Source organism: Leptinotarsa decemlineata, unplaced genomic scaffold, assembly GCF_025532065.1.
Source record: "Leptinotarsa decemlineata unplaced genomic scaffold, Ldec_3_MD MMD2_P_RNA_scaffold_4, whole genome shotgun sequence".
Classification (NCBI taxonomy): Eukaryota; Metazoa; Arthropoda; class Insecta; order Coleoptera; family Chrysomelidae; genus Leptinotarsa; species Leptinotarsa decemlineata.
Window position 1 is genome coordinate 1997106 of NW_027412531.1, and position 27311 is coordinate 2024416.

A 27311-nucleotide genomic window follows, 5' to 3' on the forward strand; every position below is an offset into this window, starting at 1 on the left:
CTGCTGACACCATAGTGATTAAAAATATATCTAAGCGGATACGATATTGATCTTCATCGATTTGAATGGTACATTAGTTACTTCAAGCACTTTATACATATTATGTAATCATCATTCACACCAAACAATTCAAATTCTCATCTCAGGATTATAAATAATAACTACAAATAAATAAATACAAGCGTGACGTAGAAAGTTTGCGATTGTTTGACGTTGTTAATAACCTGAGAAGTTGAAGTGGCAGTTTTATTCGGTATTGCATTTAGTTAGATAATTCTGTTTGTTTCTGTTTTTTTTTCGTTAATCAGCTATCGCACCACTACGAACGACAACATTCAGAAGTCGAAACTTGTGCGAGCAAAGGATTAACGAGGTATTACCTTTCAACGTGTGTTTCCTAATACGGGTTGGACGATAGCAAGTGAATATCTATCGTTCATACTAGGGTTCGAACCATCGACCAACACGGCAGTCAATTCGAGTGAGTGAACAAAGCACCCACGCCGAACCGCTTACACATTCCAAAATTAAAATTATTTGTTGAAAACGTACTTTTGTTTGATTGAATTTAACACTACAACCTTCAAGAATAGGCAACTATGCTCTGGGTGGAGTACAGAATTTAAGGGTTATTATAACAGAATAATTCTGAATCAGAAATTTCATTTGATTTTCTGTGACATCGAAGAGGGATTATTTTCAATGACCAGAAACTCAAATGATGAAAGTGTAATAGAAGGCAAATATTCATCTGAAATTATTTAAAAAAAAAATATTTTCGTGGACATTCTTATAAACTAAGATGTTCCGCCCTATTGAACACTATATCACGGAACTCTCCTGAATTCCCGAGATGAAATTATTTTTCCACAATATTCCAGGAACCTTTTCCATCGACGTCCAAGCTTTTTAGTCGCAGTAATTGTAATTCCGTACGACCTCCACATCGAATCAGTCGCCCTGTGACATGTTCTTGTTGGCCAGACATCGTTCACGTTGAAAAGCTTATTTAGGAGAATGATACACAGAGGACCACGAATGCCCAGAGGACTCTTTTTTCGAATTCGTGTCTTATAAACTCTATTTTTCGTTGGCGAGTCCAACTAATTCAAGACAAGTTGACAAAATCTCATTGATTGAAGAAGGAAAGTTGAGACACATATATATTTTTTCTCCCGATCAATGAGTCATCAGAGAATCAATTAGTATGAAAATAATTGTCAGGAGCAGAGTTTGACCTCCACTCACAATCTATTTCTGTTCATATTTCGTTATACCACTATTAACATACATCAGTTCAAGTTTTTGGAACTTTAAATACATTCGTTCGTTTCTTCCAGCAAGTTGTTTTCGTTTACTCTAATTTTAGAAAAAATTCAAAATGGTGGTTTACAGGGTTCTCCAAAGTTCTCAATGATAACAAAGCGAATGGTCTATGGTTATTTGAAAGATTTTTCTTGCCATTTTTGGGAACAGACTAAAAGCGAGCCATCTTCCAACAAGAAGAAAAAACCTCCTTGTGAGACAGGTTGGAAAGTCTGCAAAATAGTGGTGCGAGTTCATTTGCGCACTTTTCAAGTACGACTGTCAGTGTTGCCAACTTAGTGGATTTTCTAGTAAATCTGATGGTTTTGGCTTGCCTTGCTAGCGGAGAAATATTGATTTTAGTGGCTAGTGGATTTGTTCAGAGGAATTTAAGAATTTAGTATTTTTTTTTCTTTAACATCAGAACGACGACTATGAAGGCCACTTGTATCGTTTTTGGAGTTTATTTTCATCGTGTAGCAACACTCTTTCATCTAGTGGCTAAAACAGTCAAAAGGACACGCATCCAGGCCACAAACTCTTCAAAAAAATGACAGTAAATTATCATTATCGGGGATTCCCCGACACCTCGACGGGGAATCCCTGTTCTCGCTCAAGTCTACATTTTCGTTCGAGCTCAGTGAGTTGGTGTCAGTTTGTTTTATTTGTTTCGTGTTTCGTCATTAATAACCATGCTGAAACCACAATATTCACAAAAGTTTCGGGATTCTTGGCTTCAAGACCCACATTTTAAAGATTGGCTTCAACTAATTGAAAGTACTGCTGGTCAAGTACCGAAATGCAAGTTTTATGGAACGATTTTACGGATTCACTATGGAGATATAAAAACACATGGGATGTCGAAAAAGCATCAACAAAAAATGAAGGTATGTATACGAAGGACGTTTCATGATTATTTCGTTCGGTAGTCATGGAAATATTTTTATTTTAACGAACTAGAAAAATAGATATTTTTTGAGCAAATAGTGTGATATGATTTTGCGCGCGCTGTAACCTAAACTATAGAGGAGGTTTTTGTATATTTTTATTTACATTTTTACAGGTTATCGTTACGCAACCCAAGCTACCGTTCAAACCAGATCCTGTATGTAGAAAAAAAAGGAAGAAGCAAGACTCGCATTGTTCACAGCCATGCATACCAGTATCCGTGTAGTTGACCAGTTGGGCGAGGTAATTGATCACAGTCATGAAAAAGATATCGATAAAGTGCAACTACACCGAACCAAGTGCACTTCTGTTATCAAAAATATATTGGCGTTGCATTTTACCCAAATCCCAAAAGAAGATATTAAAGATCAACCCTACAGTATATTGGTTGATGAGTCTATAGATCTGTATCTGTAGAGTAGGGAGGGTGAGTGTAAGCCCACGCACTTAGGCCACATGTGACCCATTGTACATCCTCCCGAGGAGTTGTCCTCCTAGGTCATCGTCCATCCTGTCCTTTCCAGGAAGGTGGACAGGTCGCTGGGAGACATCTTCTTTATATCGGCAGGTGTAGGCCAAGACTCGCCGAACACACACTCTCTTATTGACGATAATTCCGGGCACTCGCACAGGACATGCCTGACAGTCTCATCTTCCTGTTCACACATCCTGCATAGAGGTGTGTCCACTAGCCCCATATTATGTAGGTGTTTCCTTAGCTGACAGTGACCAGTCAGAAATCCTACTGTAAGGCGTAGATTTTTCCTGGTCATCGCCAGATATTTCTTCGGCGCCAGCTTCCCAGGGTCGTCCTGGCAAGATTACATCCTTTGATTTCATCCCATCTCTTTAAAGATTGAGCATGGGTGTAACATTTGACTAGTTCTGCAATTGTCGAAGTCATCAGGCCGTGGGTGCCACTGGGTCCTAAAATTCTTAGTCCAGCCGCTTCCTTGGCTGAAGAGTCGGCAATGCGATTACCTTTACTCCTGTCGTGCCCTTTAACCCACCTCAGGACAATGTTATTATCTACCGAGGCTTTGGCTATATCTTGGTGGCACTCTAGTGCTAGCCCTGAAGTAACACGGTGTCTGTTCAAGGCTAATAGTGCTTGTCTGCTATCAGTGCAGATTTTATGTTTTTGCCAGAAATTCTTTTCTTGGTTATTTCTTTTGTGGCGATTGAGATACCAGCCAGTTCTGTTTGGACCACGCTGGTATTTCTTCACATTCCCTACTTAATCCTTAGGCTTAGTGATCTGGAGTACACTCCACATCCTGAGCCTTCTTTGGTTTTTGAGCCATCTGTATAAATCCGTATTGCATTTGTAGCATCTGACTCTGTGTTCTGCTTAATTTGTATTTTGTAGGGTTTATTAAACACAAGCCTGGGTTCAATTGGATCACTTGTTGCCTGCAGCAGAGGTTGCGCAGTAAGCGCTTTCCGCCATAGGCCCAGCCTCAATCGACCCATTCCTACTTCGAGGTTTACACCAGCCGTGCGCAATCGTACCATGGCCATTAACGCAACCTCCTTAACGTACAGATCCAGAGGGGTCAGACCCGTGATTGATTCCATTGCCGCGGTTGGTGTTGTTCTCATGGCTCCTGTGATGTTTAAACAAGCCAGTCGCTGTATTTGATATAATTTTTGGATGGCCGTTGCTTGTAGAACTTTCGGTCCCCATGCAATGGCTCCATACGTTAACATAGGTTTTATTATTGCAGTGTAGATCCAGGCGACTACACGGGGTGAAAGGCCCCATGCGCGCCCCACTGTTCTCCGACTTTGCTCATAAGCCACGTATGCTCTTTTCACTCTACTCTGTAGATGAGAGTTCCATGTTAGCTTCTTGTCGAGGATAATACCAAGGTATTTCACCTCTTCAGAGAAGTTCAGATGGCTTTTGAAGATTTCGAGAGGTTTTAAGCCCGTTAAACTTCTTTTCCTGGTGAAAAGGACCATCTCAGTCTTCTTGGGATTGATTGACAGTGAGTGTTCCTTACACCATGTTCCTATCTATAGATATTGCAATACAGAAATACCTTGGGGTCATTATAATTTATTACAGTTTTAGATACCAAAAAATAGTATCTACCTATCTAGACCTTGCTGAAGGTAAAATCTCTGCTATCAAGAAGACACTAAAACGATTTGATCTGCGACTTGATAATTTAATGGGAATTGGTACAGACAATGCTTCTGTGATGGTTGGCGGAAATAATGGGGTCTTTACTAAATTGAAAGAAGAAGTACCACACTTAGTTTTGGTACATTGTTTATGTCAATCTTTGCAACTGGCTGTTTCAGCTGCGGCCAAGCAATTTCTTCCGAGGAATTTGTAGTTTTTAATTAGAAAGACGTATGACTGGTTTGCTCGTTCATCTTCCAGACACACTGGGTATAAAGAATTATATAAAACCATCAGCGAAGGACAAAAACCGCATAAAATGTTTCAAGCATGCCAAACAAGATGGCTGTCAATAGAGTCTGCTGTGTCGAGAATATACACGCAATGGATAGAGTTGAAAATTCATTTTTCTATAGCTAAGTTGCATGAAAGATGTCATACGGCAGAGTTACTGCACTCTATGTACGCGAACGAGATGAATTATACGTATATTTCGTTTTTATACCCAATATTAATTGAGATTAACAGAGTTAATAAAATGTTCGAGTCAAAAGATACAGACCACACATTATTGTGTGGCGAGTTGACCAATCTGATAGATATGCTTGTCTGCAAGGTTACGTTACCTACACATAAAATTAATATTTTTACCCAAAATGTCCGTGACTTTTTAGATCCAAAATGCTATCTGGGATACCGATTTGAAAAACAAATGCGAGAAAAGAGATTACCAAGGGAAGAGGGAGAAATAGTGCGGTCTCGGTGCATGCAATTCATAGTGAGTTTGATTGACGAAATAAAAAATAGGCTTCCAGAAAATGTGGAATTAATGATAAAGAATTCGCGAATAAGTGTCGAAAAAGCACTTAGTCATAACAAAGAAGATCTAATAAACATTATGGTTCAATTAAATGAAAGTTCTGAATCAATTGCGAAAGTGGACGATCAGTGGCGACAAATTCATTTATTGAAATGGCAGGAAACCAAAAATACACAAATATTTTGGTACACATGGTTTGAATTGCAGGAGAAGTGCAGGGCGTACATCTCGATATCACCAAGTGAACGACATATTGAAACGAGCTATGTTGTCAGCGGATGTTCCTGCAATTCTGGAACCCTTAGGTACCAGTCGAGATGATGGTAAACGACCAGATGGCATGTCTCTCATACCATGGAAATACGGTAAACCTGTGGTATGGGACTTCACTTGCGTTGACACGGTCGCGGCTTCCCATCTAGCCGAAAGTTCTAAGTCTGCTGGAACTGCAGCATTGTCTGGCGAGAAATTGAAAAGAAAAAAATACCAAAATCTTGGAAACAACTATCTGTTTCATCCAGTAGCGGTTGAAACTTTTGGTGTTTATGGCCCGGAGTCTCTGTTATTCGTTCATGAACTCGAAAGGAGAATAGGCCGAGCAACGAAAGATCACCGTTCTACCTCTTTTTTGATAGAAAGAATTAGTATTGGTATTCAACGTGGCAATGCTGCTTCAGTACTTGGAACTATTCCTCCTTCAAATAATTTTGATGAGATCATGCATTGCCCTAATTTCAGTACGGAACTGAAACCTCTTCGAAACAAGCCGAGATTTGTGGATATTCATTAGTCTCCTATCAAGGTTAATTCACAAGTGATTGATCCACCTTCTTCTTTTTCAGTGCGGTCAGTAGACTCAGGTCATTCTTGCCCCCCAAATATGAGTTGCAGTCCTCGTAGAACTGGTTCCCTCTCAGTGGTAGAGCTTCATGAAGCAAGAGCCGAATTGATCCCTCTACGAAACCCTTCTTTACTTGGAAGGATCGATCGCAGCTTGAGAAATGTTTCTTATGGAGATTCAGTGAAACATGTTCTTCCTTACGAATCAGTAGATAGTTGTCCTGAAAATCTAGAGCAGGAAATTGGATTGGATAACTTAGAAAACACTTGCTACATCAATAGCATTTCACAAGTGTTGTTCATGACGAAAAATTTCAAGAATGAAGTTTTAATTATGAACGAGAACGGGAATGTTTCCTATTATTCATCAAACTCAAACACCTGTTCATGCAGCTGCAGTTTCGTAAGAAGGTATCATCTTTCCCTCCAACCGATTTCCTGATGTTTTTTTTTCTGATTGATTCGGCCGTTACTTGATGAAGATCCATAGTAATTTCACAAACTACACCTAAACGATTTGATCTCCACATACTTTATTGAAAAAATATATCACAACATGTTTCGCTAAACATTAGCTTTTTCAAGTGATTAATACGTCAAATTATCCTTACATTCATATTTATATACTACAGCTAACCATAATTGAGACTACCTGTAAGAAATTACCTAAACCTCTACATCTCGTACTTGCTGCTCAATTATGTTATTTATCACAAACCGTCTTATACGGATATTACGATTCTACCCATCCGTATCAACAAAAAGTAGCAGCTTAAAATAGCATGATTCACAGATTAGTCAATGTTCCTCTTTCAATAGATAATTTTGATAAAGAACTCAATATCATCAAGCAAATTGCGATAAACAATGGGTTTAAAGCCGAATTGATAAACAAAATACTTGCCAAGAAAGTCTACACAAAAGCGATTCGAGACGTTTTTCCCATTGATGAGGTAGATAATCAAAATTATAGAGCTTTAACCTATTTTGGACAACCAACGGAAAAACTGGCTTCATTTTTGAGGAATCGAGATATTAAAATTGCATATAGAACAAGTAATACGTTGGGAAAGCTAGTTAAAAATAATGAGGATAAAACATCCAAATTTGAGAAATCAGGAATATATGAATTAAAGTATGGAACGTGCCCTAAGGTATATATTGGTCAAACTGGCAGGACATTTAGTAATCGAATCCAGGAACATCATAAGAGCTATGTAAATGAGAAAACAAATTCAACATTTTCAAATCATCTTCTAGAAGAAAATGACATCTTCAATGAAGAGTTCAAAATTTTGCACATTGAAAATAAAGGTTTGAGACTGAATCATTTGGGAGCAATGGAAATTAATAAACTTAAAAATTCAAACATTCTAATGAATGACCAACTAGATTTGAATAGATCACCATTATTGAACTTGTTTTCTTAAAAACCGAGAAAGAATTATTATTGATGTAGATGTGAGGCAATATGCTTTAGGTAATCATAATTGAACAGGTACGAAATGTAGAGGTTCAGGTAATTTCTTACAGGTAGTCTCAATTATGGTTACCTGTAGTATATAAATATGAATGTAAGGATAATAGGATGTATTAATCACTTGAAAAAGCTAATGTTTAGCGAAACATGTTTATGAGTCCTGGAGTCTTTGAAGTCCGCTAGATACTCGTTAGGACAACAATAGGATTTTTACGAATTCTTGGGGTTCTTGTTGAAAATCTTCGTGAGCAAAACAATAGCAAAATCAATACTCCTGACCGCTCTGGAGTGAATAATTCCGTACAGCTCATCTCGTCTTGTGTTTGCAAATCTCTTGCTGGAAAAATCCTCACTTGTTTACTTTGTGGTAAATGTTCAAGAAGTACCGGAAACTTATATGAATTTCTGGAACTTCATCTAGCTTTTTCTAATATGACTAATAACCAGCCCGTGCAAAGCTCATTGTTAAATCATCTGAAAATGGAATTTTCAACAGGTGATGATCGACTGTATTGTCAAACATTCGCCAAACTAACTGCCTGTTTTGAGGAAACAAGTATAGCTGAGGCACCAGTCAATCTGATAATAACTCTGATGATTTTCAAAAAAGACTCAACCTCTAACGGAAGCAAGAAACTCTTTGGAAGGTTCGAAATAGATGAACATTTCAACCTAGCAGACCACTATTATAATATTCATGCAGTCATTGTTCACTGTGGTTCTGACGTTGAATTTGGTCATTATTACTCCTTGGTCAAAGAAGAAACGGACTGGTTTAAGTTTGACGATAGTCGTGTCACGAAGTGTTCTGGCTATATTAAGAGTACGCTGCGGAATGAAGATAGTGGGAAAATGCTGCAACGACTATGAAATCCCAAACAATATTGTGAAATTAATTGGCACCAAAGAGTCGTACCAATCAGAGACTAACGATGATGATACGGACGAAAACGACTCATCTGAAGATGACTTGATAATATAATTCCATTAAATAATTTCACATGATGTGTTATTTAAATGTTATTTCTCCAATAAATGTATCTTCAAAATATTGTTTTCTTTCGCGATGAACGAAAATTTGCTGAAAATAAAGTTGGTGGAAAATTTAACGATTTTATGAACTGCTGCGATTTTTGTTAGTGGATTTCTGGTGGTTTAAGAGGTCACTTCTGGTGGATAGCTTGATACTTCGTTGGCAACACTGACTATGCTGAACACTTCATCAGGACCAGACGCCTTGTTGATATTGAGCTGTTTCAAAATTCCAACCATCTGCTTGTATTAGTGGTAGAATTGTGGATTTTGTAAAGTTCTGATTAACAGCTTCAGTTACCGACCAGAAGGATCTAGACCCGTTGGGTTTATTGAGTGATTCATCATCAATTCTCTGATTTGGAAATTCTTTGCTTGCAGCTGTTGCGAGCATCAACAAATCTAGTTCGGTTTTCGGCACTGGAATTTGTGCGCCACTGCCGGTAGACAAGCTTTTTGGAGGCGACAGCTTGCTCGCAATTTTTGTTCACCAAGGTTTGCCGTCACGAATTAGTTTATTTGGAAAAGTTGGATGATAAAATAACTTCTGTGACTTCGAAATCACAAGTTGATTGATCATTAGAACTGAAACAAACATCTAGCCAGAGGAAATTTCGGATATGGTCTTGAAGATCATTTCACTCAGCAGATCTGTGATGCCAAACTCAGATTGCACGGCTTAGATTGTTCTCCAATATTTATGGGTGATTCACTCAACACTGAAATGAGTTTGTGGTCAGAAGAACCCAACGGAGACCTTATGGTGACTGTGTGAATTTCTGGATTGGTCGTTAGATATAGATCCAGAAGACTAGCATATTCTCCATCACCAACACCAAACCGTTATTTCAACACCTCGACACGTGTTTCGATCACCAAGTGATTATCTTCAAGAGGAAGATCAAACTAATCCTATTTACAAAGTTTTTCTTATATATACCATAGATACCTCTTCTGAGTACCTGCGTCTTGAGTGTCCTAAATTAATTTCACAATGTTGCCTTATCTACTAGTCTTAAATCAATTTTACAGTTCTCAACAGATATCAACAACGTATTCATTTTTGCTGCCATAGAAACCAAGCAAAGCCTATGCGTTTAAGATGGTAAATGAATTGAGATGTTATTTGCAATATCACGAATTATAATTGATTAGGAAGAAATGAGCCTTGAAAGAAGGATTACGGCAATACAAAAATTTCCAAAACGTAAAAGTACGAATTTTCAATGTGTTAGGATACCTATCTGTCGAATTTATTGGGTTGTTTGAATCATATCTTCAAAAAATTGAAACAATTTACGGAAGAAGTAACGATAGGACCGTAATTTAAAATTGTAGTCACTGATGATGGCAGTTATTTCAAATGAAACGCTATTGAAAAATCAAATGTGAAATACCCTTGGATTGTAAATTTATTGCTTTATCAATATCTATAATGAAAATGACAGGTCCGTATTCAAAAAAAAGTTGATGATGGCCATCCCAACCAGCAAAATTGTTTTATAATTTCATGGTGCTACAATAGTTTTATTTTATTGGTATTTTATAATTACTTCCAAAATGCTAATTGATTATGTAACACGAGCCGTGAATATAATACAGTTGTAGGCAATAAAAGTGTTTTATAAATTTGTCATAGAAACGTTTATGAAATAAAATTATAAATACGTTATAAAATAGTCACGAAATTATCACAGAAACTTTTTCACAACTAACTTATAAAACATATTCTCCTATAAAATCAAATTGTTTTGTAGAAGATTCACAGCACTTTTCTGTGAGGTTTTTATGCTCTTTATAAAACTATTTCAAGATTATTTTATAACTGCTTCCTGAAGTTTTAATAAAATTATTTTATAGGAATGCTTTCAAATACAATTTTGTTTTCATTGCCATATTGTCACTTCAATGAAAACTTCCCAAGTATTTCATAGTATGGTGTATTCACTACAATTCCAAAACAATAAAATAACTGTTATGAAATCAAATTGCTTTCTCTAATATATATTTGCTATCGCCAAGAATAAAATGCATCACTTTAGAAGAATCAGCTGACATTGATTTTAGAGGTCGTGTAATGAAGTATAATTTGTCAAGTTTAATTTGACTAGCGTCCCAATAACTATATGCCTAATAACGTCTTGTAATATTGGTCACTGGAAAAAAATTTAGAAAAGTGGTTCGTTTTAGACGAAGACCCACGTAACCTAGTGTTTCAAATTTGTTCTTGCTAAAAAGAGGATTATTGATGATTTAGTGTTTCTTAATAGTTTTATAGGGGTAACATAGAAGCTAAAAACCATTAAAACTCTTGCTATTGATACCAAATTATTTTATAGAACGACGCCATTTTAAAATGATAACGACTCGGAATACTGGCATTAGATGAGTTGAAAATATGAAATACTGCACATATAGTAATATTTGCAGATGAAAAGTACATAAATATTATAAGATTATATTATTTAGAACAAACTGAGTTGATTTGCAACTAAAAAATGAATACGTCAACAGAGTGAATTTCTGTATAATTGATAATTTTTTCCAAAAATTTTAACAAAATAGTGGCGCGCTTAAATTTTACTAATAATAGGCTATATATTTGTCAATAAAATTTCATTCACAGTCAAAATATCAATCTTTGAAGCACAAACAATGTCTTCACCGGTTTTATACGTACAAAAGTGAAGTTATTAAAATGGCCCCAACCTTTCAGTTGGTGAAATATCGATTATATTTTTCTAGTTTCCAATACAAAATCACTACTTGCGCCTGCATTATATTTTATAACCCTTACTTGGAATTATTAAAAAAACTTTCATAAAATTGTATTTCAATTATTTTATAAGATTCTTTACGAAACTGTTTTTCAAGACTGTTTGAAAAATTTTATAGTGACTGCCGAAATGTTTATAAAAGTGTTTTGTAGTGTTTGCAAAACGGGTTACAAAATATCATATCTTTCCCAAAAAAATCATTAAAGACTATAATGTTTTATGAAACGGTGCCAATTTCCTATTTATAGCTGTTTTATAAACACATTGGAAACTTTTCTGGGAGAAATACAGTTTTATAATTTGTTTCTCCGAAACGTTTTCACAACCATTATAAAATATAAAATTGCTAGTTGGGATGTTGACACGAAACGTTTTATCGAATACTTATGCTTACATCGTCATAGTACACTTCGAAAATAATAACATTTTTATTTCCTGATATTCTTCGAAATAACAATTTCATTCAAAAAAAAATGACGGTATTTTTGGTTTTCCCCGTATAACTCGAGAAGGGCGAGAGTCCCTGTAAATTTTCTTCGACCATTGTATTGACCATTGTTGATGATAGATACTTTTTTTTTTTCATTTAACCGTCTTCGTATCTGTTACGGTTTAGAATATGTTACGGTTTAGAATATAGCAATGTTACCACATGATAAAAGAAACGACATGTACATCAGATAACAGTTTCTCGACAAATGGGAACTTTCAGTCTCTTCCATTACCAGGAAGATTTCATACCAATTATATTTGTAATTTTTCAACTTCAAATACACGCTGCTTCATTTTTCACCGTCGCGTCGTGAAAACTGATGGAATTGAAATTTCGGCCGTTCAATTTCATTTGCGATCCAAGCTAGGTAATTTCAGATTCTAAAATAAATCACTACCAAGGATGCTGCCGCACTGCTATCAAACTTTGCCTTCAATATTAGTGTCGGAGTTCAACTTTACTAAATTTTTTAGAGTTCATATAAATCAATATACATGTAAATCAAGTATTTCAAAATTGCAAATTTTCAATAAAGAACAGAATTTGAAATTTTCCAGGAGAATGCATAATATAGAAATGTTCATTTTTATTAATCCGGAGCAGTTATCAGGAGTCTAGATAAATCGATGTTAACTTCCCATAAGTCATAACTAATGAGACTATTCAGTCAAAAAAAACTCATAAGGAAATAAATATTTCGAAATGAATTTCGAAATATTTAACTCTCTCAACAACCTACACAGTAAGATGTGTTCAACGTTTAACGTGTTTAAGTACTTCCCTGGCTATTACCACGCCGGATATTGAATTATATCCGACAAACATTCATGCAAGATTCTTTACAGAGGCTAGTCTAGCAGATGTTTCTCCAGCAGCAGGAACATGCTGACATTTTTCAAGTAGATCACATGCAGACCTTGGTTTTGAGGTATCACCTCTCGTCAGTACAGGAAAGATTCGACCCAAACAGCAAAGTGCCTGGGACTCGATTAATTTCAACACGGCTCCGCTACATATGTGAACCCTTCGTCTGAGAGAAAGATTGTTAACTACTAACAACTCCATCTCGTGGTCACATATCAAAACTCCAATACAAATCAAAAGTGAAAACTATAGAGGAGGTATATATATATACGTATAAGGAAATGAATTTCGGAATATCAAACTCTCCCAACTACCTACGCAGTAGGGTGCGGTAAACGTCTGTCGAAAAACAACTACTTCCCCGGCTAATACTCGCTTGTATCTCTCCTCGATAGTTTTCACTTTTGACAAAAAAACTTACATCTTCGGATATATAGTAGAATCATTTTTAGAAACAATATTCGACAAAACTATCCACTTGAAATTAGTTAATAATGGTTCGATTATAATCACCGTTATGCTTATGTGGTCTCATGAATAAATGGCACACAAATAAATTTGGTGTTAAATATCACATAATCAAAACACAACGCATATAGTTTCATCTGTAAGCAACGAGTACAGTTGCATTTTTTTTGTGATGTTCTGAAAACAAACATAGACAGATTGACCTCAGATGATGTTTTGTCTGTATATTTCCTTCAAACGTGTCAGTCCCTGTCACATTATCATTTCGAAATTTATTTTTTAATTGGAATATAATTCTGATAGTACTCCACAAGATAACAGGGCTGAAAAATTTGTAGGCTAACACAGACAATATTTTGAAGTGATACCTTTTAATGGAAGGGTGAACCGCTTCATTACCTAATGCGTAACGGCGTCAGTTTGTCTGGCTTCCCTTTCCCTCACGCATATGTCAGCGGAAATCAGGCTCCTCCTTTCTCGTCGGGCAGAGTCTCAGTGTTTAGTGTGCGTTAGACATATATTGTTGACAGTACCATGAAAATTTAACGGTGAGCAAGTTATATTATTTTATTATGTGGAACGTGACTAAGAAATTATGATACCTATTTTGTGTATGTACATTAATAATATCATTATTTGAGTCTATAGAAGTAAAAATTGACTTATGGGAGATATGATATATGTACGTACATACACAAGATGCAGCAAATTCAGAAAATCATTCAGAAAATTACTCAAATTTCTGAACCTATATCTAAACGTTCTAGAAGATTGAGTTTCAAACTCTCTTCTTCTGAATGTACCACATCGTAGTCATGATTGAACTCATGTCCTACTGCCAAAAGGTGGTTTGCAACTGTGGAATTGATCTTTCTATTTGCATCATCATCATTTGACCTCATCAGACATATTACAGAAAAAAGTAATCTTCTTGAGTCAATCATTTACGAAAAATATGGAAAATACGCTAATATTATAAAATAAACATCGATTAAATGAAAAACTGAGTTAACTGGTGAATAAAAACGCCATTAACAACAAAAAGTCTGTGGAATACTCGCCAATGTCAGAAGATAAGACCCATCAGCAGAAAATGGGAGATGAACGAAAAAGAAAATCACAAATAAAATCTTGTGAGACGGAGGTTTCTAGTATTAGTTTTGTGGAGGATAGATTCAGCTCTGCAACCAAATCCTATATCATGAAGGAAGATGTGTTTTCTGTTGTGAATCAAACTCAAGAAAAAAATACACTTGATACATATATCAACTTTGAGAACAATCAACTTTCAATATCTCAGACAAAAAGGAAGTATGGACTGAAGTTGTCGGAAGGAAATCCAGAAGAACTTGCATTGTCGGAAAAAATGAAGAGTTTATTATAGGTGTACCTAAAAATGTAAATTTGCATGTATGTAGATTAGATCCCCAAACAAAAACTGAGGAGTTTTCAATTCTTCTAGAAAGGCTTTTTTCCGAAGTTCAATGTGAACCAATGAATTCAGGACTTTAACCATTTATTCATCTTATAAGGTTACGATACATGAAAATAATTTCAGGAAAGACATGAAACCTGAATTGCGGCCTCTTGGTGCATGCATAAGTCGTTTTTTCGTGAAGCGTAAGGTGAAAGCAATGACAACTTAATATTCCAACCAAGTTTTCTTGTTATTATTTCACACTAGCAGATTTTTTTATAATTCTCAGGTCTATACTTATTCTACTATCGCTTCAATTGACTTTATAATTACCTTTTATATCTTAATTTTATTATGTTGACAGTTTCCTATTCATATGGGACGCCGTTTTTTTTTTATTTTCACAAATATTCATTCCTCAATTTATTCAACTAACAATTTATTTGTTTGAATTTAATTGATTCATGCATCTGTTCGACACATCAAAAACGGTTGTTCCCAAAATTTGTTCTATTTTAAATGACACTTGATTAAAATGTTACATGAATAAAATTGTTATTTGAATAAAAAAGAGTAATGGAATAACTTGAAGCTTATATTGATTTCAAAGAAAAATATTGTTTCAGAGTATTGGAAAATGGAACGCCAATTTACTAAATATTATGCTGAAAAATAATCTATATACATATAGTTCAACTCAGCATTAAACCAACATATTAATTCAACAATCAATGGAATGTATTATTCGAGTAAATTCAACAAACGTTTCAATTCCGCATATAATTTTGACATTTCAATAAAATGTTAGTTATTTATATAACTGTTGAATTATAATGAAACTTTAAATTCACTTTCTAAAAGTAAATTTGGGAATAAAATTTCAATGAATATATTTGAGTGACTGTCAAAGTTTTTCCATGAAACATTGTTGGTAATAAAAATAGACTTTCATTTGTCTGAAAATATAGCAAATTAACTTTCCATACTAAATATTTTTATATGAATAATAAAGATTGTTATATTTCAATTTTATTGAAAGTGTTCAATATTTGCAACATTCACTTTAATGCATTCAATTTAAAATTTGGTTACATCAGTCTTTTTAAAAAGCTATTTTCTGACAAAGAATTAAATTTTTTGATGATTTAAAAAGTTTGTTGTATTTGAAAGATACATTAAAAACGATTGTTGATAATTTTGATTCGGCGCTGGTATCGAGCGGATTTATCAAGAACTTCAATTGTTACATATGGCAACATGCTAGTTCATTTATAGTACGACAACACGCCGTTCAACCGTGGCGCCGAATAGAAATTATCAACAATCAATGTAATTCATGTATCACTGAAATTCAACAAACAAAATAATTCAGATCATTTCAAAGGAACCAATAGAACCAAAAGGAACCAATAGGAACCAATAGAAAGTAAAAAGGCGTGGCACGCCGCTTTACTTTCTATTGATATTTTGTAAAAGTGAATTGTTTTGACTGTTGCATTTAGGTGATACATGAATTAAATTGATTGTTGATAATTTTTATTCGTCGCTGCGGTCTAACAGATTATTACTGTACTATGACCAACGCCATACATATATGCAGTTGAGTAGTTCCATAAAAATACGCCCGACGACAGCGCCGAATAAAAATTATCAACAATCAATTTAATTCATGTATCACTGAAATTCAACAAAAAAAATAATTCAGATCATTCCGAAGGAATATTAAAAAAAGTGGAACGGCGTGGCACGCCGTTTTACTTTCTATTGGTATTTTGTAAAAATAAATTGTTGCTTTTAGGTGATACATGAATTAAATTGATTGTTGATAATTTTTATTCGGCGCTGCGGTCGGACGGAATATTGTGTTACTATCACTAAACTATCATGTTGCCAGATTTAAAAATTCAGCTGCTGCAAGAATCCGTTCGACGCTAGCGCCGAATTAAAATTATCAACAATCGTTTTAATTCATGTAACTATAATTATCACCAAACCATTTTATTTATGTTTCACAGAAATTGTAGTAAATTATTCGATAGTTACAAAAAAAGTATATATGACATTCATTTACTTCCAAAAATTTCAAACAATGAATCTATATTATAACTGTTCGCAACTTTTCATCAAACAAATTAATTCATGTAACATTTTAAATCAAGTGTCACTTAAAATAGAACAAATTTTGGGAACAATCGTTTTTAATGTGTCGAACAAATGCATGAATCAATTAAATTCAAACAAATAAATTGTTAGTTGAATAAATTGAGGAATGAATATTTGTGACAATAAAAAGTAAAACGGCGTTCCATATATTCAGCTTCATACTGTCTTCACTAAAATAAAGCTTGGGTAGTCGTAGAAGTTCTTTCTCAAACCATTCCATAGAAATGTTCTGATTTGTTATTTGAAATTCATTGTTTTACTTCATTTTGAATCCATAACATCGTCGTTCAAGTTTCTTCTCGAACTTTCACAAATGAAGGATCTGTAAAAATTATGAATGCATTACATTGCTCTGATATTGAGATAGGATATTTGATGGATTATAATAGTCCCGCGATAAAAATTATTCTGAATAAATTAATTTGAACCCATTGGAATGCAGTGAGTTTCGAACGATTTACATATTCCATCATTCTACTTGAATAAAGGCTCGATTTCCGTAATAAATCTTCAATTCTTGGAATACGACAGAGGTTAAACTTGGAAACCGCACAACTGAACTTCAACTTTTATCGACTATGAAATTGAAGTTCATCCTTTTCGATAAGGGGTATTTCATCGGAATTTCAACTGAAGTTGAGTGAATTTGTGCTTTATATAACATTTTTTTAACTGCGTTTTTTACATGTATTGAAAACCCCAGACCAGAACCAAAATACTATCTCTTGACGCACGTTTAGTGTTTCGATCTAAATTAAATCCTACAACTTACTCAGTACTTTTATATAAATCTAATCAAATAACTTTTTTTTGTTATTCAATTTTTTTAACTCATTCTGTATTTATGATAACCGATATTTACCTGTTTGCTTCTTTCCGGTTACTTTTAGTTGATGACCAGTCAAATTTATGTAAAAGCTTTAAGTGAGTTGTGGAATTTGGTGATATATATCAACAATGGTTCATTACATTAGCCTTTATACAGTGTGTAACAACGAAAACTTAACAGAGCCGTTTTTGAATACAAAAAGTGAGATATTTAAAAAAAGCTCAGACACATCGATTTCTAATTGAAGGGGGACACCTTTCAGACTAATCAGATTTTTTGTAGTACGCACCCTCTCGGAGGGGTGCGTCCAACGACCCTTATTTAGATAGGGAAAGTAGGTCAAGTGGCACCTTGCTCTGAAGGTTTTGAAGGTCTCTGTTGAAAGATTTTTTTTGTAACGATTAGTTTTCAAGATAATTTGAAGATTTAAAGGTATGTTTATTGAATTCAGCTCTTTTTAAAATAAATCAAATTGTTTTTAAGGTACAATTCACGTTCAGAACTTTCATAAAAAAAATAAATGTTTGCTTTTTATGACAAACTGCTAATACGTGTCCATTTGATTTCGTAAAAAAGTAAGAATTATTTGTTTATCACGAGAAGATTTTTTCGGGTGATGGGGTTGGTTACCACCCTTTCATTTTAGGTAAATTGAGTGGCACCTCCTTATGAAGGTTGCCTTTTGACGTGGATATTTTATGCTTCTGATAAAAAAGTGAATCATACTAAAAACTTACCTACACAACGAATACAACCTGCCGATTTCCTTGAATGCTAATGACACAGAAAAGTTTAAAAAACTGTTTTAGGGTTGATAAATCCCAATAATTGTTTTTAAAGCACACACAAAAAAAGTAACACCTAATAAGGGTAACTCACATAGGAAATTTTGAAAAAATGTTCAAAATGTGCGCCATTTTGCTCCATGCAACAATGAAGATTTTGTTCGAATTTTGCTCTTACATTATTCAACATCTCAGAAGTTATAGCTCGGCATTCATCAATAATTCTACGACGTATTTCATCCAAATTGGCTGGCTGTGTAGCATAAACTTTGGACTTAAAATATCCCCACAAAAAGTAGTCCAGTGGTGTTAAATCTGGTGATCGTGCTGGCCATTCAATTGGACCTCTTCTGCCAATCAATTGTCCTTCAAAATGATCATTCAAAAAATTTCGAACCTGCTGGACATAATAGGGTGGTGCACCATCTTGTTGAAAATAGATAAATTCATCTTGAAATCTTGGATCCTGTTCAATTATTTCAACTATACGAGGTTGTATTGCCCCTTCAGGAAGTTGTAAATAAGAATCACTGGTTAAATTTCCATCAATGAAAAATGGACCTATAATATGATTGCCTGATATTATGGCCCAGACATTCAACTTTTGGGGATGTTGGGTATGTATTTCTGCGTATTGTCTTGGGTTTTCATCCGACCAATAACGGCAATTGTGACGGTTCACGCAAACATTTGAATAAAATGAGCTTTCGTCCAAATAACAGATGTTATAAAGCAGCTCGGGATTTTGCATTAATCTCTCACTCATGCGTTCACAAAACTCCTGTCTTCGGTCAAAATCATCCTCATTGAGTTCATGAACAAGTTTAATTTTGTAAGGATGGAATTTGTGGTTTTTAAGGATTCTCCATGCGCTCATATGGCTTATTCCGGCCATTGCTGATAAACCTCTGGTACTTAACCTGGGATTGGCGATGACTTGACCAATCACTCCAATCGCATTATCGTCATTCACTACCCTTCTCTGAACATTTCTTTTCTTATTCAAAACCGAACCTGTCTCCCTGAATTTTGTTACCAAATCCAGAATGTGATTTCTGCTTAGGTGTTTACCAGGGTGTTGCTCGTTAAATAAAATTGATTTTCTATTAGCATTTTGGTCGTTGCCAAAAAATAAAGCAATAACTGAAACTCTTTCAGCAGTAGTGTAAAGCATTTTTGAACAAATAACAATACACGACCCGTTTAAACAAAACAATCGAACGATGTACTAATGAAAATTAGAAGAAGAGGAGTGGGTATTGATTTTAAAAATGTTGCACAGAGCATTCTCATTGCCTTTGTCTGCTTACAATCTAGCTAGGGAAGTTGGTATAACTACACAGATAGGTCATAATAATGGTCCCAACGCGGATACTATCCAGAAGTTAGTCAGAAAACGAAGCCGTAAATTCACCTACAGATTAATATACCCTCAGGTCAAACAACCATAAATCAAGAAATGGGTAACTCTAACATATTTTGGAAAAAAACAGAGATGTTTGCGGGTCAATTAAAATACACATAAAGGGCACACACTGTGGATACTCATCAGTAACCTTCTGTCACTGATTCGTTAGAAAAAGCTACCCGCTCACCCTGGAATATCAAATATTTCGACTCTAACTGAAACACGGTTTCGAAAATCATCTAGAAACTTTTATTGCTGCAAAACAGATTACGGATTACGATCAGAATGATCAAAAATTGTACAAGGTCAACTGACAACTTCTAACTTCTCTAACTACTTGAAATGACAACTTGTCAAATCTGAATATACAGATTGATCATGAGAAATGTCTCAAACACCTTCGATACTTTCTGGAAATTGTCTCTCCCCATACCACAAAGAACTGGTCAATTGAGATTTCACTATTTCATTGTAGAAGATTCTTTCCAACAGAAAGATTCAGTGGAAATTGAATATTGCCATCGACTTTCTTTAGAAGAATTAGATACAAGAAATTATGCTGTAGACAATGTGGTTCCTTGTCGTTATACGTGGTGAATCAAATATAAACAAGACTTTTCGACCTTCAGGCACAATAGTGGAGGGGGAACGTTCCCGCAATGTTTGCTGTTGGGTAGGTTTATCAGGAGTAGGAGAAGCACGTGGGTTCGCCTCCTTGGAGTCCTCGGCCCTCTCAGTGCCCACCGATGTCGGAGCAAGAGTTTCATCCGTCAATTGCGCAACGTGTTGTAATCCGGACAAAATCTTGAAGAGATTGACTGCCCAGTTCGAGGAAGACACATTGTCGCGAGCCAGAAGGTTTGTTTTGGTTCTGTATTTCGAACTGTTATTGAACCGTCCCTCATCGACGCCGAATCACTGCGCAGGACATTACAGTCACAGAACAGTTCTGGAACGGTCCCAACAAGTAAAAAACCAAAACATATGAAAAAATTATTCTGACAAGCGTATAAACAAAGATTGGAGGTTAGGTACCTCTACTCTGGTATAACGATCATTTGAATTTTGAGTTAAGTTTAAAGACAAGAGTGAAAAAGTTAAGCAAATACAGGCTGATTCACGGTGGATGGCACATTAGACGTTTCTGGTGAACCAGACAACGGATCACTTTGAAAATTTAATGGAGGGCATATTCGGACATTCTCTAGCCAACTAAAATATTTTCGACAATGCGGTGTTGCCGCTTCTATTAGAAAGCAGTAGCAACTTTGATTTTTCAAATGGAACACTCTGTATATAATATTATTTTTGGAATCTCCAACAATTGCCCGATAACTTTTTTTGATATTTCCCTATACCTATCTGTTACCGTTTTCGAAATAAAAATGAATTTCAATTTTTTTCTTCGAAAATCATGACTTCTAAAAATGCCGATATCTTTTAGTTAAGAAGTACTATGATATCGAAATTTGGTTTGGAGTTAGGTGACTTGGATACTTCCCACACGTCAGCCTAATCTCCGTTACTTCAATACAGGGTGGTAAAAAATACAGTTTTTTCGTTTGCTTGAAAAAGTTGCTGAAATTTGATTATTTTAAATGGAACACCATGTATATTATTGAAAATTCGGAAAGCTGCTGAAATTTGCTTTCTTTCTATGTATATCATACCTATACCTAACTAGTCAAGTTTCGGACTTATGAACATTTATTTGTGAAAATGTCCCTTCAGAATGGTATTTCCATTCGGTATTTGGTAAGCAGGCCATGATTACTATTTGACAGTAGCGTTGTGACATTCTCCTAATAATGTCGACATTTTCGTCACTTCAGAAGTTGCAAATACCTTCAAAACGATGGAACAAAACTATTCAAACGTAGTTCTTATGAATTTGTTTATTATTTTTGGACAGTGTGACAAAATTATCAGCAGAACATGTAGAAAGTTCAATGAAATGTATCCGAATCTACCGCCAATGAATCTCAAGAAATTTATACGAATTCAGAACAATTTCAATGCATTTGGATCAACTTTAAAAGCACCAAGAAACTTGCCTCGACCCGTAACTTTCGAAGACAACCAGATTAATGTCTTAGCATATTTTCACGCATTTCCCGAGTCATCGATAAGAAGTGCTGAAGAAGATTTGAGTATAAAATATTCATCGGTTCAAAGAATCTTGCGAAGACATAAAATGCATGATTATAAATTCACCAAAATTCAAGCAATGAAGCCTCAAGATCCTCAACAGAGAGTAGAATTTTGTGAAATGTTGTTGACACGCATTCAAGAAGATCCACTTTTTTTAAATAGAATTATTTGGACTGATGAATCGAAATTTTCGAGAGAAGGGATTTTCAATAGAAAAAATCGTCATTATTGGTCCAGTGAAAATCCTCACGTCACAAAAGGAGCCGGATTTCAAGAAAAATTTAGTTTCAATGTCTTCTGCATGTTGATGGACAACAAATTGAGGTACGTGGTATACGAGGAGTCATTAACATCCAGAAGCTACCTGAATATTTTGGAGAATACTGTAGACAGTTTCGTGGATAATCTGCCACTCGAAGATTATCGAAACTGTTGGTACCAACTAGACGGAGCTCCTGCACATTGCACAAGAGAAGTGAGCGCAGAACTGGATAGACTATTTGACGATCGGTGGATGAGGCGCTTGGGACCATGGAATTGGCCAGCGAGATCACCCGATCTTAATCCATTAGATTTTTATTTGTGGGGAATGTTTAAAGAAAAAGTTTACAAAATACCCGTGCGTTCGAGAGATGAATTGTTAGAAAGGATTGCCCAAACATTTGAAGATTTGGATCCCAATGAAATCAGATCTGCCACCACGAAAGCAGTCAACACCCGCATTTTAAAGTGCTTGGAAGTGAACGGCCAGCGATTCGAACATATTTTGAAATATTCCACATGATTGTTTTACTTTTTTATATTTCCAATTTCAAGTTTCTTGGTGCTTTTTTAAAGTTTATCCAAACATATTGAAATTGTTCTGAATTCGTATAAATTTCTTGAGGTTCATTGGCGGTAGATTCGGATACATTTCATTGAACTTTCTACATGTTCTGCTGATAATTTTGTCACACTGTCCAAAAATAATAAACAAATTCATAAGAACTTCGTTTGAATAGTTTTGTTCCATCGTTTTGAAGGTATTTGCAACTTCTGAAGTGACGAAAATGTCGATATTATTAGGAGAATGTCACAACGCTACTGTCAAATAGTAATCATGGCCTGCTTACCAAATACCGAATGGAAATACCATTCTGAAGGGACATTTTCACAAATAAATGTTCATAAGTCCGAAACTTGACTAGTTAGGTATAGGTATGATATACATAGAAAGGAAGCAAATTTCAGCAGCTTTCCGAATTTTCAATAATATACAGGGTGTTCCATTTAAAATAATCAAATTTCAGCAATTTTTTCAAGCAAACGAAAAAACTGTATTTTTTTACCACCCTGTATTGAAGTAACGGAGATTAGGCTGTCGTGTGGGAAGTGTCCAAGTATCACCTAACTCCAAACCAAATTTCGATATCATAGTACTTCTTAACTAAAAGATATCGGCATTTTAAAAGTCATGATTTTCGAAGAAAAAAATTGAAATTAATTTTTATTTCGAAAACGGTAACAGATAGGTATAGGGAAATATCAAGAAAAGTTGTCGGGCAATTGTTGGAAATTCCAAAAATAATATTATATACAGAGTGTTCCGTTTGAAAAATCAAAGTTGCTTCTGCTTTCTAATAGAAGCGGCAACACCGCATTGTCGAAAATATTTTAGTTGGCTAGAGAATGTCCGAATATGCCCTCCATTGAATTTTTAAAGTGATCCGTTGTCTGGTTCACCAAAAACGTCTAATGTGCCATCCACCGTGAATCAGCCTGTATAATTAAAGTGTAATGATGTTTTTGAAAAAATGAGAGTAACAGGAATTAACTAAGACGTTATCTCCGGTTATCCAAAATTAAATTGAAAATATATTGTCCTCTCTTTGTAATCTTATAGTAATGAATTTGACAAAAGCATGACAAGAATAACTTTTTGGAATTGTAAAAGATGTGACAATAATAATGATTATAATTATTGCTACATACATTTCACGTCCATCTGTTATGGTATAAGAATAATATTGATATATAATTTTGTCTTATTTACAGCTCGCAATGAACTCTCCGAGTTTCTTTGTTTTACCGGAGACAGTATTGTAGATAAAATACCAAATGAAACACCAACTAAAATGCTAATTCGAAGTTCTAGACGGTCCCTACTTAAATGTACGAACTAATAATTACCGTTCTGGAATAGTTCCGAATCGGTTTGGAGAAAACCAAAACACTTTGTGAACGATACTAGAACGATTCTAACTGGATCAAAACACATTTTAATAACTGCGCATGATCGAACTGTACAGAATTGTGAACCAAAACAAACCTAGAGTGTTTGCATGGCATAAACAGTTTGTGGAGAGTCGTGATCGTGTTGAAAATGAGAGCCATGACCGCAGACCTCGCGAACATGAGCAATGTTTGACGGCTTATTGAAGATAACAGACGTCGTACTACTTCCCACACAGCACCAGATATTCATGGAATATTCCCTGTATATCATAAAACGAACGTATATATTCCAAATATTCATAGAATATTCTTGGAATATATACATGCCTTTAGAATATTCATAGAATATGTTCGAATGAATATGGTAGGATTATTCCCGAAAGAATGTGCATAGAATGTCTATAAATGGATTATTCTCCCTTGAATATTCGAAGAATATTATCGATCGAATATACCATATGGTATATTCTTAGAATATATCCCCACGGTATATTTTGGAATATTCTATACAATGGAATTTTGAATTATCTTATAATAACGTATTCAAATAATTCAATATTATTAAAAACAAAAATATTTGAAAATCTTAATCGAATGCATAACCTAATGTATATAACCCTGATATTGTTAACCAGTTTTTGAACTCAACGCAAAGATTCTGGATGAATTGCTCCAACAGCAACTGTTGGAAACGACAAAAAAATTTGAATGGGCCAATAAATGAACCAATTGCATCAATAAATTGGTTAATTCTCATCCTATTTGTCTTTTTGTATTCGAAATTATTTAATTACAAAGGGAAAATCCTGGAAACAGAGAAATGGGGAAGTGAAGAATTGGAGTAAACGTTTCTCATTGGTCAATTGAAGTGTAGCGCGCGACAGTCGAATAAGCTCTGTGAAAGCGACTGTCCCTTAATGCATAGTACATTTGCGTTAAATTAGACATTTGATTCAACATGGCGGTTGACGTGGCAGGTTCGCGTAATGCATGGTGTGTTGGTGTTATTATCAAAGTATAATTCTGTCACGTTCAGTGTACCATTTATAATTTGGGGTTGTCCAATTTGCAGTACAGCGAATAGTTTGATTCTGGATCTTCAAACAGGAGAGTTGCATATATTCAGTCTTCAAGAAAAGTGAGTAAAATGCAATAGTATCGATAGTAAAGTCATGGTGATTAACCTACTATACCTCATTTTAGGTTCGAGGGAGTTGGTGTGTGGGATTTGTTGGTTTGACTAAGTACATGTTTGAACTAGAGTGATTTCAGTTGTGTATCTTCAATAGAGAAAAGTAAGTGAATAATACATTCTTTTGTATCATTTGTTTTCATAATTTTTATCACTCGTTTTCAAGATAGTATTAATTTGCCCAAAAGGAAACAGAGTGGTACCTGGTACAGGCAGGTGCGCCAAGGAACTGAAAACGTAATGAGTACTTTTCATCAAGACAATGCAAATTGCTCTCCAAGTCATAAAATGTTGTGAATGTTCATGAGTAACCTATGCGAAAAATATCTATTTGATTTTTATTCCAGTTTTATTGTGCCACTTTCAAATAGTGATAATGAACGTTAATGTACATTTTATTCCAGGTATCACTATTGAAACACTGGCTGATGCATTGTTGGACAAATATAAGGAAAACTATTCTGGTGAGCAAAGTTTGGATAACTTTAAGTAAGTGAAATTCATTGAAGAACCCATCATACCACTCATTTTGAATACTTCATTTGTGGGTTTATTTTTTTAAGTGAGAAACCTAACCTAACCTATTTCTTGATGTAATTCATTTTTTCTTTTTCAATGAAATAATATATTTATTATTTTTTAATTAGTGCTGATGAATTCACAGAGTTGTTATTTTAGTATATTTTTTAGTATACATTTGTTTGAGAGTAGGAACATCCTAATTTGAATACATTTCTAATATTTGTAATATGACAGTATTCAGGAATATTTTATTCAGTGAATAAATATTTTGAATTGGATTTTTTATTTTTGATATTGGTTGAAACGTCAAATATTTCAGTGTATATTGTTTTTAAAATATATTTGTTTATGAATATTATGTGTTTTATTACTTGTGTGAATCTTGTATCAAAATGCAATATATACATGCCTAATAGCGGTTACTCGTCACATTCTTGGAATATTCCAAATATTCCTAGAATATTCATAAAATATATTTAAAGAATATTCTACGGTGTTTCTCTATTGTATATTCCTACAATAAACTGAGAATATCCTGAATATTTTATGAATATTCCTCGGGTTCTATTCCTGGAATATTCTTAATAGAATATACCTTACATATTCTAAGAATATTATAAGATATTCCAAGAATATTCCCAAGGAATATTCTTAAAATATATCAAAGGTTCGCTAGGAGCACTTCCAGGGAATATTCTCCAGAAGATATATATATATATATATATATATATATATATATATATATATATATATATATATATATATCCATGGCATATTCATAGCATAATACAATATCCTTAAATGTATATTCATTAAATATACCTGGAATATCTATTGCTATGTGGGTTCTGAAATTGCAAGTGAGGTCGGCATAAGTTATGGGAGTACTTACTCCATATTCCAGGTACTGTTAGGTGTACGCCAGGTGGGTTTCCCGCATTCTGACAGCTGATCAGAAATTGCAACGTCTTCAGGTGTGTGGGCGTCTTCTTGCGCGATTTCAGGAACAAGGAGACCAATTTCTCACTCACATTATCACCATGATAAAACACGGGTGCACCACTACACCCCAGAGTATAAACAAGTGAGTATGCAGTGGAGAAAAGGATAACCTGGACTAGTGAGAGCCTAGTCACGATTGCCGGCTGGCAAGGTTTTGGATACCGGTTTTTTTTTTTGACCAGCGTGGATTGCTGTATCTCGATTTTTTACACGAGCGCAGGACAATTAATGCGGCCTCCTACTGCGACGTTTCGAGTGAGGTCCAACTTGCATATCGTCGCAAAATACGAGACCTATCGATCAGGAAAGTGGTTCTTCTCCATGACAATGCTCGCCCCCATACAGCAGCCTTGACTAGGGAAAAATTGGAGCAACTGGGGTGGGAAACATTGGAACACCCTCCTTACAGTCCAGACCAGTCGTCCTGTGACTTTCATGTGTTTGGCCGTCTTAGGGAAGCTTTGGGAGGC

At 34.9% G+C, this 27311-nt stretch overlaps 1 protein-coding gene and 1 long non-coding RNA gene across 2 annotated transcripts in view; both read left to right on the top strand.

Moving 5' to 3' along the window:
* Positions 1 to 1950: 1950 nt before the first annotated feature.
* LOC111516189 (glutamate receptor ionotropic, kainate 2) overlaps positions 1951 to 27311 on the top strand; it is a 213017-nt gene continuing 187656 nt past the window's right edge. Inside the window, exon 1 of the mRNA XM_074186656.1 lies at positions 1951 to 2192. Within this exon, the coding sequence (XP_074042757.1) occupies positions 2105 to 2192 (88 nt within the window). The 5' untranslated portion in view covers positions 1951 to 2104. The remainder of the gene's footprint in view (positions 2193 to 27311) is intronic.
* LOC141487553 (uncharacterized) lies at positions 25341 to 26194 on the top strand. The gene is made up of 2 exons (XR_012468438.1): positions 25341 to 25420; positions 25722 to 26194. It is a non-coding gene; the product is annotated as an uncharacterized lncRNA (long non-coding RNA).